Here is a 19,277-nt window from a genome sequence, read left to right as displayed (position 1 = left end):
GACTCAGGATCAAACTGAGCAATTCAAGTATGTTTGTTTGAATAAAACAAGGAGGGGACCATGGATGATAAGCTGAAGGTTATGCATATAAAGGCTGGCATGGTTTGTTTTCTCTCTCTCTCTCTCTCTCTCTCTGAAAACTTTTGCTAAGTTCCTACTCTGTACCATATCTTGTTGCTTTTGCTTTTGGTTTGGCTGGCGTCTGACTCAAGATCCTCCTGCCTCAGCCTTCCAAGAGTTGGCATTGCAGACATACACCTCCATGAATGACATTCAGCTTCTAGGGATTTAGTATTGAAGGGAAAAAAAAAATATGTACCATGTTGACTAAGAAGAGCAGGAAATAAACAGATAACTTTATATAACTATAGATGTGCCACTAAAATAAATAACAGTGAAAAGTGACATGAGAGAGAGGCAGAGGAAAGATTACTTTAGCTAGAGTGGGCAAGGAAAGATGCCTCTGGGGATATCTGAGTTGAAAACTAAACGAAAAGAACAAATTACCAAGGTATGGTAACAAACAGCAAGAGGCATGGGTGACTGGTCCAGACATAGCAATGGAGGAGAGAAAAAGGAGATCACTGAGAGAGTAACAATCTTGGTAATCCTTTATATACTATGGTAATGAGTATGGTTATATTAAAAATCAGTACAGAAAGTACTCAGATGTAAACACGAGAAATAATGGTAGTGAGTACAGCGAGGCTGCTAGCAACAGAATTTCATGACAGGAGGACATTTTGCTGAACATTTCATTTGGAATGATAAATATTGGTAATAAAAAGTAGTAGATATACAGAAATGCCATGATTCAAAAGAAAGTCTAGAAATGTGCTGTTTTGTTGATTTTTAAAATAATCTTATTAGCCTAGTTCCTAGACATAATAATATGACAACCAGGTGACGCCTTTTGAAATATCAATAAAGCAGAATTACACAATATAAATTTGCCTAAACTGTACCCAACTAACAGGTCAAATTGTCAATGCTTAAATTTTGGATATTAAACTTAGGGGAAAGAATATTCTAGCTGTATTTTAAGTCGGGCTGGAGACAATAGTGTTGACAACTTAGAAAAGCCAGTGTAAAGGGGGGATTGCAAACTTCAGTTTGACTTTCAGCAGTAGGGACTTTGTGTGTAGTAGATTATATCATTTACAAATTCCTCTTGCTAACCCTTAGGAAGAGAGGCCATCTCACTGCCTCAGTAACATCAGCTTTGATCAGGTGACTTTCTTTAGTAAGAAATGGAATGTGAGGATTCCATCTGTCATGCAGAATTGTTGGCTCCCATGTGTGCTACTCCCTCTCTTCTCTTTTCCCATCATGACAAGATCAAGTTATGTTCCAAACAGTGGCTACTTTACCAGCTTGAATGCTATTTGGAAAGAGCTGGTGTGTGTCTATGATAGGCATGTATAGAAAGTAGGAAAGAAAGCTTTATTGTTTAAAATCATAGTAATTGTGATTAGCAGTGTAGTCTGTCTCAAAAAGAATTACACCTTTGACCAATGATGCAGGGTTCAAATAGAAACGAAGCAGACTACATATTGCTAAAGGAACTCTTAGCTTTGGGTTTTAAAAACTGTGACTGGGCCGGGCGTGGTGGCACACGCCTTTAATCCCAGCACTCGGGAGGCAGAGGCAGGCGGATTTCTGAGTTCGAGGCCAGCCTGGTCTACAAAGTGAGTGCCAGGACAGCCGGGGCTATCAGAGAAACCCTGTCTCGAAAAAACCAAAAAAAAAAAAAAAAAAAAAAAAACTGTGACTGTTTGAGATTATGAATTGACATTACATTTCTCCAGTCCTCTAGAGGAAAGAATCAGGCAGAAACATATGCTGTGCTTATGAACTCCTTACATGGATTCAAGCCAAGAAGCAAGGAAGAACACTGACAAAATCAGGGTCTAGTTAAAGACTATTCCCTAGGTAACTCTGTGGCAGCGGATATCCAAGGACATGCCAATGCCTGTATACAGTCCTCATCCTCTTCACTATAAGTATCCAGTATCAAGTCTCTGTTCTACTGTAGAAATTTATGTGTGTCTGTTTTAGGGCAGTTAAAGGTGGTGTTAATTCACAGACCTTCAGACCAATCAGAAACAATTCTAGAAAAACAAACCACCTAGAAATCACAGTACTGGACTGGGACTATAACTCAGCTCTGCTTCACTTGCTGAATGTGTGTAAGAGTTTTAGTCCTGAAAGAAGAAAATTACTGACCACCAGAACTTCTCACCCCAGAGTACATTCTGAACTCTCACACCAGAGTCAGACCCCCTCTCAAATGAAAACTGTTCCGGGGACATTTCTGAGATAAGGGTTTCCTGGAACGAACCCAGTCCAACCCCTCCCAACTAAGGACTGTGCCAGGGACATTTTTGAGATAAGGGTGTGAGTAAAAACCTCAGTTCCAATGAATCAAGTACATGGCCAAAGTGTGGGACGCGTTGCGAAAAGCACTTTGGAAAAACCCTTGGCTGAATCACTTAGTGACGTAAAACCTGTATTTTCCCTGCCCTGCTCCCCCCTTACCCTTCTCCTATAAAAGCCTGTGAAAAGTTTGGGCTAATGGTCGAATCCCCTCTACACCATGCGGGGTGTGTGGGTTTCGACCCCAGAGCTCTAGTTCATGTATTTGCTTGCTGTTGCTTTATAGGGCTCTGGTTTATGTGCTTTTATGTGCTTTCTTGTCGTTGCTGTATTAAATCTTACTCTCTATACATCTTAAGTACCGGTCTCAGTGTCTTCTTGGGTGCGCGGCTGACCCGAGGCTTGAGTAAGTGCCTCCCTTTGGGAGTTTTGGAGTCTTTCAGTCCCATCCGAACCACTGAAAAGACATTTTTAAAGACGATAAAAGGAGGGGAAAAATAAGAAAAGAAAAACTAAGTCAGGAATGACAGGAAGAGAAAAGATAATAAGAGAAGAAGCGTCTACAGCATCATTTGTAGATCTTAGACTGAGTTAGGAATACCGAGAGATGGAGTTTAGGTTCTCCCAGTGCTGAAGGCACTTTGAGCACAGATAGTGGAGACCTGAGTGTCTTGAAGAGAGAGTCATTTTGGAGAGTCCAAAATGATTGTAACTTTAAAAAAAAAAAAAATGACAGGTTTTTTTTTTTATATTGGCCTTTTGTTTACATATTTAATGCTCTTTCTTGGAAAAATTATATTTAGTCCTTTGGCTAGTGTCAAGCTCAGACAGGTAACTTGATTTGGTCAATGAAGCATACAACATTAAAAATAAAAATAATATAAAAAGAAGGCTGGGGAGATGTCACAGTAAAAGATGCTTACCTTTCAAGTATGAGTACCTGAGATTTCATCCCTAGAACTCAAGTACAGCCACATGCATCTCTAATCCTACGGAAAACAGAAAGACCCCAGAAGCTCCCAAGACACAAGCTCACAAGGCTGGAGTATGAAGTAGCCAACAGTAAGGAATTCTGTCTCAAACGAGGTAGAAGACAAGTATCAGTCCTTGATGATCTCCTCCAACCTCCACCTGACTGCCATTGTTCATGTCTTCACAAATATGCATACACACTCAGAAATATAAACAGAACAAATAATATAGGGATTATTAAAGCTGTGACAAAGTATCATATCATATAGACATTGGGGGAAAAGGAGCCTTGTAGACTATACATATAAAATGTTCTTAACAACACAGGAAGAAATGAAAGCTTATATTGTTGAGTTCATAGTGTATGGAAGAAGGGGAGTGTAGCATAGTGGCACTTGGAATTCCTAGGAAGGAGACATGGGAAATGAAGCTGAAAAGGGTAGCTCAGATTTGGGGGAGTTTGAGATTTAGAGTTTTATCTTTTAGGTAGTGAAGATTCAAAAGTTATTTCTAACCACAGAGTAAAGCAACTGCATGGTGAGAGATCCTCTGAAAACATTAAAACCCTTGGGAATGGAAGTCTTGGTTTCCCAGGGAAGCCAGTTGGGCTCCTCAGAAGATGCTGCCAACAATGGGTGACTAACAAAGGGCTCAGAGCTGACTTGGTTCCAGGAGTTTCCTCAAGGCCTCACCAAATACAGTGAGACAAACAGCAGCCAATCGAAAACCTACCCCTGTGACTTCCCTGGCACCCTCCAGTGATGTTTCAGATTTCCTAACCTTTGGTAAAATTCCTCCAGTTTCCTATATAAGACTTATATCCCTTTGTCTATGGTCACCATTTATGTAAGTGGTCAACTCCTGAATGTAGGCTTCTTGCTTTCACGAAGTAAGACCACTGTTGCCTATTTCATTATTACAGTGTCAGTGGTGGTCTCTGTGTGGTGACGCTTTCAGACCTAACAATGGCATATGATGTTAACAAATGACCTGGGATATCTTTTACCATTTCATTTTAAGATTTGTAACATGTTTATTTCTTGCTCTTTTGTTTTATTTTAAAATTTTAAATGATTTAAAATTTTAAAATCATGTAGATAATAATTTTCTGAATTAAATGAAACTATAGCCTGACATGGTGACATATATTTATAATCCCAGCATTTTGGAAACAAAAGCTGGAAAGTCAGGTCTTTAAGGTCAGCCTCAGTTACATATGAGTGTGAGGCCAGACTAGGCTACAAAAGAGCATGTCTTCAAAACAAACAAACAAATAAACATCAACCGATCAAACAAACAAACACACAGGTTTTGTATGTTGAGTACCTCTAAATCCCCATCAATGGCACCCAAGATAAATTAGTGCTCTTGTACATTTTCCTTGAAGATTTAAGCCTAGAAGATTCTAAAAGTTATCGTGATTATGTGTTGCTATTAATGCATGACAGTAAAGAAATAGCTTCTTTTGAAAAATATAATTTAATAACTGAACCATAGAATACAATTATATTAATATAAATTGAAGACAGAATCATATTTTTATTCAATTTGCATTTAGGATTTTCATTATTTTTCTAGTAGATAAAATGACAATTGGAGTTATTTTTATGGTAATACAAATACAAACCCTTCACTTGTTAAAGATTCTGCAGCTATCCTTAACCTAAAAACAAATAGATTCTTCTACTAGCATGACTCTTTAGCATAAACGACCACTAATTATAAACCTTCTATTAGAAAAATGAAGTACTTTGGACTTAAAGTTTACTCTCAGTGTTATAAATCTCAAAGCTTCACTACTATAAGTTTAAATTAAATATTTGAAATACTTTATGTGCAAAATTCAATGAATATTAAAAAGCAGAGACACAGCAAGTTTGTTCATACTTTTTTTTGAAACATGGCTACATAAGATTTTAGGAAAAATGTGTTTGTCTTATTTGGAATAGGACATGAAACATCTAAACTTCATGTAGACTTCAGATTATCTCATTTTCCGTCCTTCTTCTTTGATGCTATTTATTATCTCTCTTCATTTTTATTTCCTTTATGGATTCCCAAGTTCATTCAGTCATTTGCTCATGAACATGTATTGGATGCTTACTAGGTACTGTTTGCTGTCCTGAGTGGGCAGGGTATGTGCATACTTATGTGTATATGTATCAGAGGTTCGTGTCCGGTGTGGTCCTCAGTCACTTTCAACCTTCGTTTTTGAGATAGTCTCTCACTAGCCTAGAGCATGTGGATTTGGTTAGACTAGCTGGCCAGCAAGCTCACGAATCCTCCTTACCTAGTTTCCTCTTGTTCTGGAATTATAGGTGCATACCACTGCTCCCTGGTTTTATATGGGTGTTAGAGATTGACTCAGGCCCTCCTGTTCTACAGCAAGCACTTTGCCACTGAACTATCTCTCCAGCCCCATGAGATCATTTTGGAATCACTGAACCTAGAAAAAATGTGAAATATCTCCTGTTGGAGACATGATAAGCCAGGCAAGATATATGTCACTCCTAAGATCAAGAAGACTTGAAAATGAAGAGTCTGTAAGATGAGAGTTTATATAATGGAAACCTATGGGCTTGTTCTCAACAAGTATGTAAAAAAGAATGTATAGGAAGAAAAGAACAGTGGTTCTCAACATGTGAGTTGCATATCAGATATTTATATTATAACTCATAACACTACCAAAATTACAGCTATAAAGCAGCAATGAGAATAGTTTTATGGTTGGGGTCACCACAGCATGAGAAGCTGTATTAAAGGATTGGCCTATTGGGAAGGTTGAGAACTTCTCTAGAGACTACGAGCAAATGAAGAGCAGGACAAGAGTGAGGAAATAGCAAACCAGAACTGAAGGTCAGTACATCAGTTAGGGTCAAGCAGAGAAGCTGACCTCTTAACCTACATAGTTGTGTGGTTAAATATTTATTATTTTGAATTGCTATAATATGGCCTGTGGAAAACAACTTCCTGTGCTACCTGAGGTCAGCAGAGGAGTCAGTGGGAAAAGAAGACATGAAGCAGACAAAATCACCTTAGACACATAGTGAGTACAATCACATACTGAGTATTTGTTTCTTGTTTCCATATTTCCAATTCAATGTATGGGAGTCTCACAAATGACTCTATAGCTCTTCTCACAAAACTAAACACAAACTTAGTCCAGAAGAATATACGAGAATGGAATTTGGCAGTATGAAGAGTATTAACTATCCTTGATGAGGTCATGCATTCTAGATATGCTGCTCTTTAACCCCATTGAGTAGTTTGCCCTGATGTCTCCTTCACAAACTGGATAAATCACAGAAACTCATAGCACAATGCCCAATTTTCCTGTTTATTGACTGGCATGATGGGCCCAAATGGAGCAGGGAGCAGCCTAAGCCTCCGATTTAGTAAAATCAGCTTGCACTCTGATAGAAGCATCCTTCCAAAACTAAGTCTTCTGAACAGGGTGGTGGTGGCACACATCTTTAATGCCAGCACACAGGAGGCAGAGGCAGGCAGATTTCTGAGTTCAATGCCAGAGTGCGTTCTACAGAGGGAGTTCTAGGACAGCCAGGACTACATAGAGAAACCCTGTCTAAAACATACATAAACAAACAAACAAATAGACAAAGACTTCTATGCCAGCCGAGCTATGTTACCAAGATAAGAAGCCACCATCGTGTGTCTAAGATCATAGCACTTAGAGCCACTTTCATATCTAATCCATTTGTTTTTGGTAAGTAGCAGTAGACACTCTTTGCTAACTTAGAATGTCTATTATCTAGAAAATTGATTCCACCTCACCAAAGTATTGCTCCCAAGTGGCACTGTAACTGTGTCTTCAAAACATAACCTCACCTATTGTATTAGGGAAATTGTTTACAGTACCATACAGTAAGGCAATAAAATTCCATGCTTATGATCCAATTTTCATAGTTTATTTGTCATGAGTTTGCTGAGCAGAATCAATACTATGCCAAGCAGGCAATCAAGTCAAGCCCATGTCTACAGTGTTGGAGCCATTATAACAAAGCAGTGTCTCTTGCATAATCATTTATATCCTCTTTTATCTTGATGAGCATCCATTTGAAACAATCGTTTTCACCCTCTTTGTCAATTTTGAAATATTTGTACATACACATCTTCTCTAGTCCTCTTTGTCAACTAAGTTTTCTAGTTCTATTCGTTTAAAATTCTTGGTTATGTAGGCACAATATTAAACAAGCACGTGCATACACACACACACACACACACACACACACACACACTCACACACACATTCTCTCACACATACTTATATCTGGATGTTTTTCCTTCTACATAAATTAATATTGTGATGAAATGTAAGAAGTTATGCTTCTGTTGAAATTATCTTTCACTATTGTCACTCAATACTAATCTACCATGGAACTATAGTGACTTGCTTTCTAGTTTGGGTTTATTGACAATGTTTCATGTAGATGAGCATCTGAACGTCAGATTTCTTCCTCGGTTAATTGGAAATTGGAAGGTGTTAAGGATCTAACTCAATGGTTGAGCATGTGTTTAATCTCTCCCAGGCTCTGTGTTCAGTCTAAAGTACTAAAATCAACCAACCAAACCAATAGAACTGCATGTGCGAAACTGTGCAGAGAATGGCATGGGCAGACAAAGAAGGGAAGGGACACTGGTAAAGGAGTATGGACTATAGTTATTTGTGACACTTGCTCGCCCTGATTACTCAAGCTTTAAGATCTAGTAGAACCTATCTGGCTTTCTCTGTTTCTTTCTGGCAATGGCATGCTGCTGTTCACATATAGTCTTATAGCTTTGTTGTCACATTGTTGTGGGGTCCTCTTAGATCCAACACAACTCAGACACTAGGTGAATGCAGATGACAAGATTTTACTTTCGTCAAGCTGCTGCTGATTAGTCAGGGCCACAGAGCATGCTCCGAGCTGAACTGTGAACCATCCACCCCCACCTGATCTAGAGAATATTACAGAGCTTTTAAGCTTGAAAACCATGACCATCTGTGCCAGGTTTCAGTTACGTATTTAGGAATAAGGGACTTCCTTAGGAACATTCCTCTGTGGTACAGTTGTCCTGTTTCCATTGCTTGGGTCATTCAACTCTGGCAGGCAACTCACCTATCATTCATGTTTCCCATAAACTTCTCTGTCTGTCTTGTCTTGTCTCTCTCTGCCCAGCAGGATATCAGTTACCCAGGAAGGTCTTTGGAACATAAACTTTATTTGACCCGTATTCAGAATGGAGATTTTATTCAAAATGGCTTCAGTTTGGTTCCTTCTTGCAAGATAACATCCAGTTATTGATTAAATAAAAACATATGTAGCATATTACCATGCTACTAGAATCAACAGAAATATTGAGTCACATATAATAGTTGAAGAACAGTTTACATTGCAGCCTAGATCTATTGTAGAACCTCCTTTACTTTGAGCCCTTCCCCAAACTAGAAACATTTTGGGTTTCTCTGTTATTAATGGTATTCACTGTTTTCATGGGATAAAAAAAAGTAGGAGCACATGACTTGCCCAGTGAACCCCAGAGCCCAGAATCTCTGCACCTTCAGGCTTTATGCTGCTCAGTGACGTTCAAGGCCTCAGGCTAATTCATTCATGTGAACCAAAAAAATACAGAATCACTCCAACGTATATAAGTTCCCAGATTTTTACCCACTGAGCTAAGTACCAGATCAGCCTGACAAAGGGTCCAGCATCAAGCTCTCTTCTGGGCCCCAACAGTTGTGTATCCATATTCAGTAGATGTACTGAATGGTAAAGGGCTTTCCCTGATGAATCCAGCCAATAAAAGCAGGAAGAGGTACCTACTTCACATGTGTAGACAGCAACCAAAAGCCACAGAGATCACACATAAACAAAAAATTGATGGTGCTATCAAAGGCATAAAATAAAGTGTCAGTATTTGACCCTAAGGAAATAAAGACATATAAGCTCTGAGAAAAAGAGTTTAAACTCCTAGAAACATAGAGGGAATGGATTGCTGTCAGTGATTGAAGGGTGGGGAGAATGGGAGATGATAGTGAAAGGTGAGAAAGTGCCAGCCACACAGGCAGAATCAGGTCTGCAGATTACAAAACAGTGAGTATAATTACTAACAGTCAATTTTCTGTTTTAAATTTGCTAACAGACTCGATCTTAAATCTTGTCATTACAAAAAAATAAAAAAGGAAAAAAAAGGTAGCTGAGAGTGGCTAGGTATGATCCTCTCTGCTCTATAGGGCTGGTTTAGAAAGATTGTCCTGAGTTTGAGTTTAGCTTAGACTACATCAGAAGTTCCAGGCCAGCATTAGCTAGTGTGTTTTTACTCTGTTCCAAAACAAACAAACAAACAAACAAACAAACAAACAAACAGTAAAAGGGTGATCTGAAGAGATATGTTAGCTTTATTATGGTAATCGTTTCATAGTGTTTACATATGTCAAATTAGCATATTCAGTAGGACATGGTGGTTCATTCCTAACATGCTAGTAATTGCAAAGGTTTAGGCAAGAAATCCTGAGACTTGAGCCATTCTGGTCTTCATAGTGACACCTTGTCTCCAGGAAATAAAACCAGAGCTGCAGATATATAATTCAGTGGTAGAATACACATCTAGCATGTCTCAGACCTTAGATTTAAACCCCTGTACTTAATAAAATACCACCTTATCACATTCTGTACCTGCACCTTATAGTCTGTTATCCTAAATAGAGCTGCACATATGAATGCCTATAAATCCAGCAGTGGTGGTATCGGCCTGTCATCCCAGCATATGGGAGGTAAAAGGAGGATCAGCAGTTAAATGCGAGCATTGGCTGTATAATGAATTCAAAGTGTACCTTGGATATATGAGAAACTGTCTCCAAAGGGTGGTGGGAGGGTGGGTAGACTTTTATTTATTTGGGGGACAGGGTCAAACTGGCCTGGACTAACGCTGTGGTCCAGGCTGGTCTCAATCTACGTGAAATCCTCCAACCTCACACTTCTGAGTGATAGGAGTAGAGGCACAAGTCACCATACTTATCAAGTGTAGTTTTTAAAACTTTGTTGTTGTTTTGCTTTTTAGAAGTGAAAAGATAACCATTGGATGACAGCCATGAGAGATGCTTTGTAGGATCTATCACACTCCACTGATCTCTGTGCCTGTTGTTATGCCATGTACTGTTTTGATTATTCATTTAGAACTCAAGCAATGTGAGCTCTTCCACTTCTGTCTGTTTTAAGATTGTCTGGGGCTTGCATGCAGTTTTTTTTAAAGTTGTATGATAATCCAAATCTTGTCTTTCCATAGTTGCTTAAATAGTCTAGCACAACATACTACATATATTCCTCTTTATTTTTATTAATTTCAGTATCATAGTAAATAGACACAGATGTAGGCAAAACACCCATACACTAAAAATAAAGGTTAATTTTTTGAGGTCACTGTTCTGGGTATAATCCTGTTTTTTGAGCTTCCTGTCACTGACTAAAGTACCTAAAATAGTCAGTCAATAAGATCAAAGGTTCTATGGTCCTGAGGCTTCAATTTAAGTTCCCTTCTCTGGACTCTGCTGCCCTTAGACCCCAGGTAACTCAGTATGCCAGGGAGAATTATGTGACAGAAGAAAGCTGCTCAATTTATGGTGGCCAGGAAGCAAAGTGTTCTCACTCCTGTAACAAGGTTCCTTCATGCATCACACCCATGGGGCTATGCATCAGAAATGGATTAATTCACTCATGATCCAGTTGCTTCCTAAAGACTGTGAACACTGCTGCTTTAGGGGCCAGGCTTTCAATCCATGAGTTTTTGGTGGACAGCTAAGAAGCAAACCCTAATAAATGAAAATACATATAAATACAATTTTTGCACAGTGATGTTAAATCACTGGGACTGAAGAGATGGCAGTGTTTTTGTTTTTGCTTTTGTTTGTTTGTTTGTTTGTTTGTTTTTAAACAGAAAAGGGACCATGTAGAGGGATTTTTTAATCTATCAACATGGTACTCAGTTGAATAACCAAAACAGTACGTGGCATAACAACAGGCACAGAGATCAGTGGAGTGTGATAGATCCTACAAAGCATCTCTCACATCTGTCATACAACAGTTTTCTTTTCACTTCTAAAAAGCAACATGGCTACTCTGGCTGGAATATAAACAGGCCCTTAGTACTCACCTTTAATCCTAAATAATGGAAGTAAAGTTAGTTTGTAGGAGGAAGCACCCATGTATAAAAGTGATGTTTAATTGAGGGGTAGACAAAATGACAAGTCACAGAAATGTTTGACAGAATATGATAGGCCCAACTCTCATGAGAAGAGAGGAAAAAGAAGGTACTTGGGGAGAGAAGTGTATCGAGAGAGAGGAGGAAGTTTTATTGGGAGAGTTTTACAGAGACAGGTTAAGCAGAACAATTTAGTCAGAGGCCAAGAGAGAAGCCTGATCATCTTGGAGAGGAATTTTGAACCCAAACAGCTGAGTTCAACTAGCCAGCTAGAGTCAGCCAAGAACAAGAAAGGGTGAGCTTATTCAGCAGTAAGTCTCAAAGGCTGAAAACATTCTAGGCCTAGATATGATTCTACAGAGGCTAGAAGCTTCCAGAACTAGGCCTAGGTTAGCAGACTGAGGCAATAAGCCTAGGAGATGACAGTTACATCAGGCAATAAAAGGTTCTTTAGCATTCATGGCTCAGAAGTTAAGAGCACTTGCTGCTCTTGCAGAGGATCCAGCACCCACATTGGGCGGAATATAGCTGCCTACATCTCCAGTTATAGGATGAAATGCCTTCTTTTTCAAAACTTCCAGGAGTAGCTGTACATATGTGACATACAGGCATACAGAAAGACATATACACTTAAATAAATATAAGTTAATAAAGAGAACATATGAAAAGAATCAGCTCATTCTTTCTGTAATCTCAACCAGGATGACTTTATCAGCTTTATCAAAGAAATATCAGCTCTCTCAAACTATGAGGGCCTAGTAAAATATGCATACATTTACTTGATTTAAGGTTCTCAGGCTTTCATTTCTAGAACTAGAAGCGTTAGTTGATGTCAGATGATGTAGATTGCACAAACTTACAGTATATGGGTTGAATTATGCTTCCCTCAAATCCATGAAGACACAGAACCTCCTAATGCGATCTTGAGAAATTAGGGTACTTGTACTTAATGTAATAAGGCCACATTGTAGTAGGGTGAGTCCTAAATCAAATGCTTAATATTTTTACAAGAAGTTGATATATATATAGACATGCAGAGAAGACCAAGTAAAGAGAGAAGCAGAGATTGCATTTGTTGTTTGAAGCCCAGAAACACCAAGGGCCACTAGGAACTAGAAGAGGCAAAAAATAGATTATTCTCCAGAGTCTCTAGAGGGAGAATAGCTTTGTTTACTACTTCATCTCACACTGCTGACCTCTAGAACTGTGAGGAAATAATTTCTTGTTATCTTCAGTCATCCACTTTGAAGTAATATTATAGCATTCTTAGAAAGCTAGTGTACATATTGACAGTCCTAAGTTGGACACTGTTGGAAGAGATGCTTGAAAATGTGAAAGTGGCTTTGGAATTGGAGCTGAAATATTTTTTAGAGTATAATAGAAACAGCTTAGATGTCCTTAAGAAATAGTTTGTGGAAATATGGATATCTAAGTCAATCCTACTAAAACACATCCTGTACATATACAGGTAGTCATAAACACAGATAAATATTTAAATATTTACTTTTCTCATAAAGATTCATGAAGAAATGGAGCATATTTGGATGGACCCTGAAAGAAGGGTCATCCTCCTTATAAATGACAGAAAATGTGGTACAATTTTTTTTAAAGATTTATTTATTTATTATATGTAAGTACACTGTAACTGTCCTCAGACACTCCAGAAGAGGGCGCCAGATCTTGTTACGGATGGTTGTGAGCCACCATGTGGTTGCTGGGATTTGAACTCTGGACCTTCAGAAGAGCAATCGGGTGCTCTTACGCACTGAGCCATCTCACCAGCCCCAATGTGGTACAATTTTGTTTTTCTATTGTCCATAAAGAAGAAAGCTTTATAAAGTTTAAATATTAAGCTGATATTTTTTTAGTACCATTGGAGGTGCAAAATCTACCAGTAGCTGAGAGTGTTCCTGAGAATAAACACGTCACCAAGCCTCTGTACCTTCAAACAGCTTCCCAGATACTTTACAAACCAGAGACGAAGCCAGAGAACCAAGAAATTGCTGGTTCTGGGTGTGATGAAACCCTTAACCAAAGCAAGTGATTAATGAAAGGGTTCATTTGGCTTATGTTTCCAGACCATAGTATATCATTGCAAGAAGTCAAGATAGGAAATCAAACTGGGCAGTAAACTGGAAGCAAGAGCTGATGAAAGCCATGGAAAGGTGCTCTATTGACTTGCTGCATATAACTTGCTCAGCCTGCTTTCTTATAGAACCCAGGACTACCACCTCAGTTGGCCCAATCATATGGAGGCATTTTCTCAGTTGAGACTTCTTACTCTCTGATGACTCTACATTGTGCCAAAGTGACAGTTAACTCTCCAGCATAGCATCCTCTGGAAAGTCTTTATAACTTAGAAAAGTCCCTGCATTAAAATGTCTATAATAAGATTAGCTTCTCTATATTACAATTTGCTGCTACACTACAGGTGATTAGCTACTGTCGGCTTCTGATTCCAAATCTCTTCTTAGGGCCAAACACAGATCACATCTGCAGTCCCATTTCCAAGAGACTCTGAGACCGATACAGATGAACAGGATAGATATGAGTCCAATTTCAACAAAAAGGAAAGGTCTAATTACACTGACAAAGAGAAGTCTTTGATGTTGCAACCTATTCTCAATTCTTCAGATAGCCTCCTTACCAATCAATATACTCAATGCTCACAGACTTGTCTAAAATTTCAACCTGTGGATTCAAGTTCACTGGCTGTTGGCATTGCTCAATGATTTTATTAGAGCACCGATTCTCAGTTAGAGGCATGAATGAGGTTACCACTGTTGACTTTTCTTTTCAAAGGACATTTGGCAAAAAGTTTTTAGATATCACAACTTGAATAAAGGTGAGCTGCTTCAGCATGTTGTTGCTAGAGGGAAAAAGCTGGATCATCTACAAACACAGGGTCATCTTCTACACTACATTATCTAGCCCAAAGTATCCATGGTGCCTACACCGAGAAATCCTAGTTTTGAGTAACAGAGAAGCTGTATTTCTTGACAATGAATTTAAAACTCTGACCTTTTGCTCATCACACACACACACACACAATATTTAAATATACATTTAATATTTATTAATTATATTTAAATATACATATTGGCTGTTCTTGGCATTGCTTTCTAGTTCATCATCTCAGGCTATTTATTTATTTTTTGCTCCATCTTGATGGTCTATTATAAGAAGTACTTGTTGCCCATAGACTGTGATCAATAATCACATGTGATAATTTAACTAATTATTTCTCATTACAATATCTTCATTTTATTGGCAATAACATTTTCCCTGCTTTTTGAGCCAAACCATATCAAATAAATCTTTATTTTAAAGGGTAAAATTTTATTTCTTTTTTATTACCTAAACATATTAGTGTGCCAATCAGATTTTTAGTTTCAACATGCTCTTAGCCCTGGGAATTTCTGTACTTTTTAAAAACATCTCCCTTCACTCTGGACACCCACCCCAGTTTAGATGCATACTTAAACTTTTTGTGTATGAGTATAAATATAAATTGCTCTAGAATGCTTTTCCTTTGTGTTTCCTCCTCTCTTAATGTGTGTATTCTTTCTCTGGCTGTCCAGAGTAACAAACAGTAATTTACTTGATTATATATTCAGTTGTATCTCAACCTGTGGCTGGGAAAAGACAATAATCATTTTGGTACATTCCTTAAATTGCTATACATGGTATTTATTAAATGTGTTTCAATGAAAATATCTTTGAAGAGTTTGCTCCTCACTGCATTCAGTGATTTGATGTCTACAAATTTCACAATTTTTCAAAACATTTCATTTCCCATTCTAAACATACTGACAGTCAACATGTATTTGTGGAATAAATGAATGAGTTTAATTGGTTTCATTCAAACCTTTGTCTAATATCAATATAAGATTTTCCATACTTGTATTATGTTCTTTTTTCCTCTTAGTAATACTGAGTACTGTGGTTTATTTATATGGATGTCTTCTAATCAAAATGTGGTTGGTTACTCCTGTAACCTTTGTGCCACTATTGCACCCGCATATCTTGGAGGCAGGTTGCTTTTGTTTGAGGCTAGATCTCAGTGTTTGTGGTTGGGAGATATTGATTATTACATTTCTCCTCCTCTGATAGTGTGCAGAGCACCTTAACATTAGCCATTAGGGATGAAACTTCTAGTTGAGCACTAGTTTAATGTTCAATAACATAAGTAGTGTCTTCAGTAGTAGGGATTTGCTATCAGGTTGTAGAGAGCAAGTAACAATAGTCTCAGATATTTGAAGGGTTGTATGGAATTTGTCCAGTGACTCAACAGGAGAGAACCCATTTGTAGCAGTGGAGTTTTCATTTGGTGAGATAAGCTATCTAGTTGAGGCATTGTCTCCCCCAGTATATGGGGGAGTAAATATATTCTATTTCATTTCCTTGCATATTGTATTTGCTTTAAAGAGCCTCTATGCTGGTTGATTTCTGTTGTGACACAGTCCTCAGAATGGGGTTTTCTTAGTGAGGAGAATTGGTGAAGAGAATTCTGAGTGCTTGGGAGACTATAAGAAAACAAGACAAGAGTCTTGGAGCTCAGTTTCTTGAGAACACACAACTTGCTTTAGGAGTGTTTCGTGCTTCTCCCAGGTGTAGTGAATAGGAGTGAGTTTATTTCAGCGTATCCATCACAGCTGACTATTGTTATTTGTTTATTACCACCAAGGAAAAGACATTTTGACATGTGCAGCTTTCCTTGCAATTGGACTCTTTACTCTTGTGATTCTAAACTCTTACAGTTTAAATTTCCTGATGTTCTGAATAAAGTTAGCTATTGCATGAGAATTTAGTCCACCTTCCTTTTAGGTTCTGTTCTCCCAGGCCCCTGTAGAGTGGTAAACAGTTTTCCACATATTTTTTGAAGGGGTCTTTAGTGTTAGTTGTTGAAAGACCCATAACATGAGGACTCCCCCACGTTCTGACTCAGGAGAGGTGACACCCCAAATCACCCACAAGAAACGGTTTTGCTGCAAACTGCAAGAGGATTTTTATTTAAGAGGGCTCTCGGGCCCATGGTCATACACCACGCAGGGGTAGAGGACCTTGGCACCCTGAGTAGCTGGATAAGGTGGTATTTAAAGGGAGAAACCACAACTCAAGAAAGTGGGGAGGGCGTTGTTGGAAAATATCAAAGATACCAGTTAAGAGTTTCAAGGAAGTGCAAAGTCACAAGAGTCACAAGGAATACCTGGTAATTGTGCAGGTTATCTCTCAAGACAGTTTCTAAGAGCCCCTAACAACAGCACATTTACATAGCGGGTTCTGGCATTGTCTGGGTGACTTTCTTTGAATGAACACTCTTTGAACCCAGGAAGCGGGTGGGTGGAGGAATGTGACTATCTGTTTTATGATTAGCATACATTGGAGCAATGAGTCACAGAGGTCACATTCCCAAGCCTGGGCCTAAAGGCCTAGAATTTTGTTTTTACTCTGTTATACTTTCATTCTCCCCTTCTACTTGTTAGTAGTTCTAATCTTAGAACTAGACACTATTTTTTCCCTGACATACTTGATCCTTTAGGGCATGGTACTGTTGTCGCAAAACTAAAAGCCACCCTGCACTAATTCTTGTTCTAATAAAGGTGACTTGCCTATTTAACACACATGGACCTATAATTAAAAGCAGAAGCAAAATCAAAAGGGGTTCCATAAAGGTAGAAAGTAGGGTGGTCAAGAGTACAAGATAAGGGTCTTTCCACCCGAGTCTCAAGGTTTTCTGCGTGGAGACGTCTAATGTAGAACGAATCTCTAACTTGGAACTGATGTGGGGCTTGCAGGTCTTCTCTTGAGTAGGCCTTCTGGAGCTGATTTTTTGCTCGATGTCTCACCCACTCGAGTGCCTTGAGCCTAGAGAACAGAGGCTGGGAAAGCAGCATGTCAGCACTATGTACAGAGGCTATTTTTACCAGTGGAGGGGGGCCCCTGTAGAGTAATTTATAGGTGGGTCAGTCTAAACTTTACTTTGTTATCCTTTCATTGTCTTCTCTGTATTTCCCACCCCCATTATACTTTGGGGTGGCTTCACTAGCACCTTAACTTCACATTCAGATTCGTTCATTAGCCTATTAAAGCCAATCCTGGGCTTGGCTCCTGTCTGCCTTGTTTCTGAGGCTTAACTCTTATTGGAGTTACACAAAATAGTTGTCTTTCTTCTTTTTCTTTTTAACTTATGTTCCTAACTTTGAAATATGGAATATTTGTCTTTTTGAGGCCTAGTTACCTCACGCAAGATAATTTTTGCTATCTTTGTCCATTTTCTTGCAAATTTCATTTTTCTTAACAGCTGAATAATATTCCATTCTGTAACTATAAAACATTTTCACTATTCAACCATTAGCTTATGGACATCTATAATGTTTCTAAATTTTGGTGATTATATATAGAGCAGCAATGGACATGAATGAGCAAATATCCATGTCTGAGGGGTGTCTTAGTCAGTGTTTCTATTCGTGCACAAAACATCATGGCCAAGAAGCAAGTTGGGGAGGAAAGGGTTTATTCAGCTTACACTTGCACATTGCTGTTCATCACCAAAGGAAGTCATGACAGGAACTCACACAGGGTAGGAACTTGGAGGCTGAAGTGGATGCAGAAACCATGGAGGAGTTCTGTTTACTGTCTTGCTTCCCCTGGCTTGCTCATCTTGCTTTCTTATAGAATCAAAGAGTACTAGCCCAGGGATGGCTACCCATGATGGGCTAGGCCCCCGTGCTTGATCACTAATTGAGAAAATACCATACAGCTGGATCTCCTGGAGGCATTTCCTCAAGGGAGGCTCCTTTGATAACTCCAGCTTGTGTCAAGTTGACACACAAAACTAGGAAGTACAAGTGTTATAGTCGAATCTTGAGGTAGATGGATTCTCAGCTTCGTGAGGAACCTCTACTCTGATTTCCATAGTAGCTGTACCAGTTTTCACTCCCACCAGCAATGACTAGTTCTTAGGCAGATGGATGGAACCAGAGAATTTCTGAACTTTCTGAAAGTTACTGAGTTCCGGCCAGGGAGCTAGTGCGCGCATGCGCCCTCAGCTTCTGCTGCCCACGGCGGCATTTCCGCGGCGGTTTTCACTTCCTCCTTGTCGGAGCTGTATCCGGGTCGCTGTTCTCCCATTGTCTCTGACAGTAGGCCCTCCGCTGTGCAAATTCTGGGTCTTTTGTTGCTTCTGGTGCAGGCTAATAAAGTTTTCTTTTTATTTCCAGTTTTTACCCGGGCAGTTCCCCTCGCAGGGCGGCCGGTTCGGGCCTGGCGCCCCTGGCCGGGGAGCGCGGGGGAAGGGGCGCCGGGCGGGCGGGCGCGGGGCGTGGGGAGGGACAGTAGCCCACCCCCGGGGTCGCCCCTGCTTGGTCGGCGCACCGCCCTGCCTCGGTAGCTGCTCTCCGACCTGTCTCCTTGGTCCTCTGCGCGTCCCTGCTGCCTTGCCTCTTGCAGCCTTCCCTAGCTCTCCAAACGACCACCTCACGGATTCCTTAGTAAGTGTCTCCGAGGCCTCAGCCCCGCTCCACTTCTCCTTTCAAGTCAGGCTGTGCTGAGCAGGGAGGGCCGGGTGGGTTCTGCAGGACAGACAGACAGACGGACCCTTGCTGGAAGCTGCTCCGTGGTCCCTTGGCTTCCGAGATAGCGTGCGTGGCCGTACGTTGTCTGAGTGAGGGATTACCGAGTGGTCAGAAGTTAGGCGGGGGTCTGCGAGGATGTGGGCTGTTTGCATTGGT

The 19,277-nt window shown here is 39.6% G+C and overlaps 1 protein-coding gene across 6 annotated transcripts in view; it reads left to right on the top strand.

The window, feature by feature from the left end:
• Phf14 (PHD finger protein 14) overlaps positions 1 to 19,277 on the top strand; it is a 169,834-nt gene that overhangs the window by 1,261 nt on the left and 149,296 nt on the right. For 2 of the 6 annotated variants that reach the window (XM_021165028.3, XM_021165029.3), the window contains exon 1: positions 18,619 to 19,037. The exons of 1 other annotated variant lie outside the window; for it this stretch is intronic. In XM_021165028.3, coding sequence (XP_021020687.1) covers position 19,037 — 1 coding nt within the window. In that variant the 5' untranslated portion in view covers positions 18,619 to 19,036. Of the gene's footprint in view, positions 1 to 18,616; positions 19,038 to 19,277 lie in introns of those variants that run through there. 3 more of the 6 variants (XM_085840820.1, XM_021165026.3, XM_029478631.2) reach the window with 3 other exon arrangements.

This window comes from Mus caroli, unplaced genomic scaffold, assembly GCF_978045245.1.
Source record: "Mus caroli unplaced genomic scaffold, Mus_caroli_1 scaffold_7, whole genome shotgun sequence".
NCBI lineage: Eukaryota > Metazoa > Chordata > Mammalia > Rodentia > Muridae > Mus > Mus caroli.
This window is presented reverse-complemented; position numbering and strand designations above follow the sequence as displayed.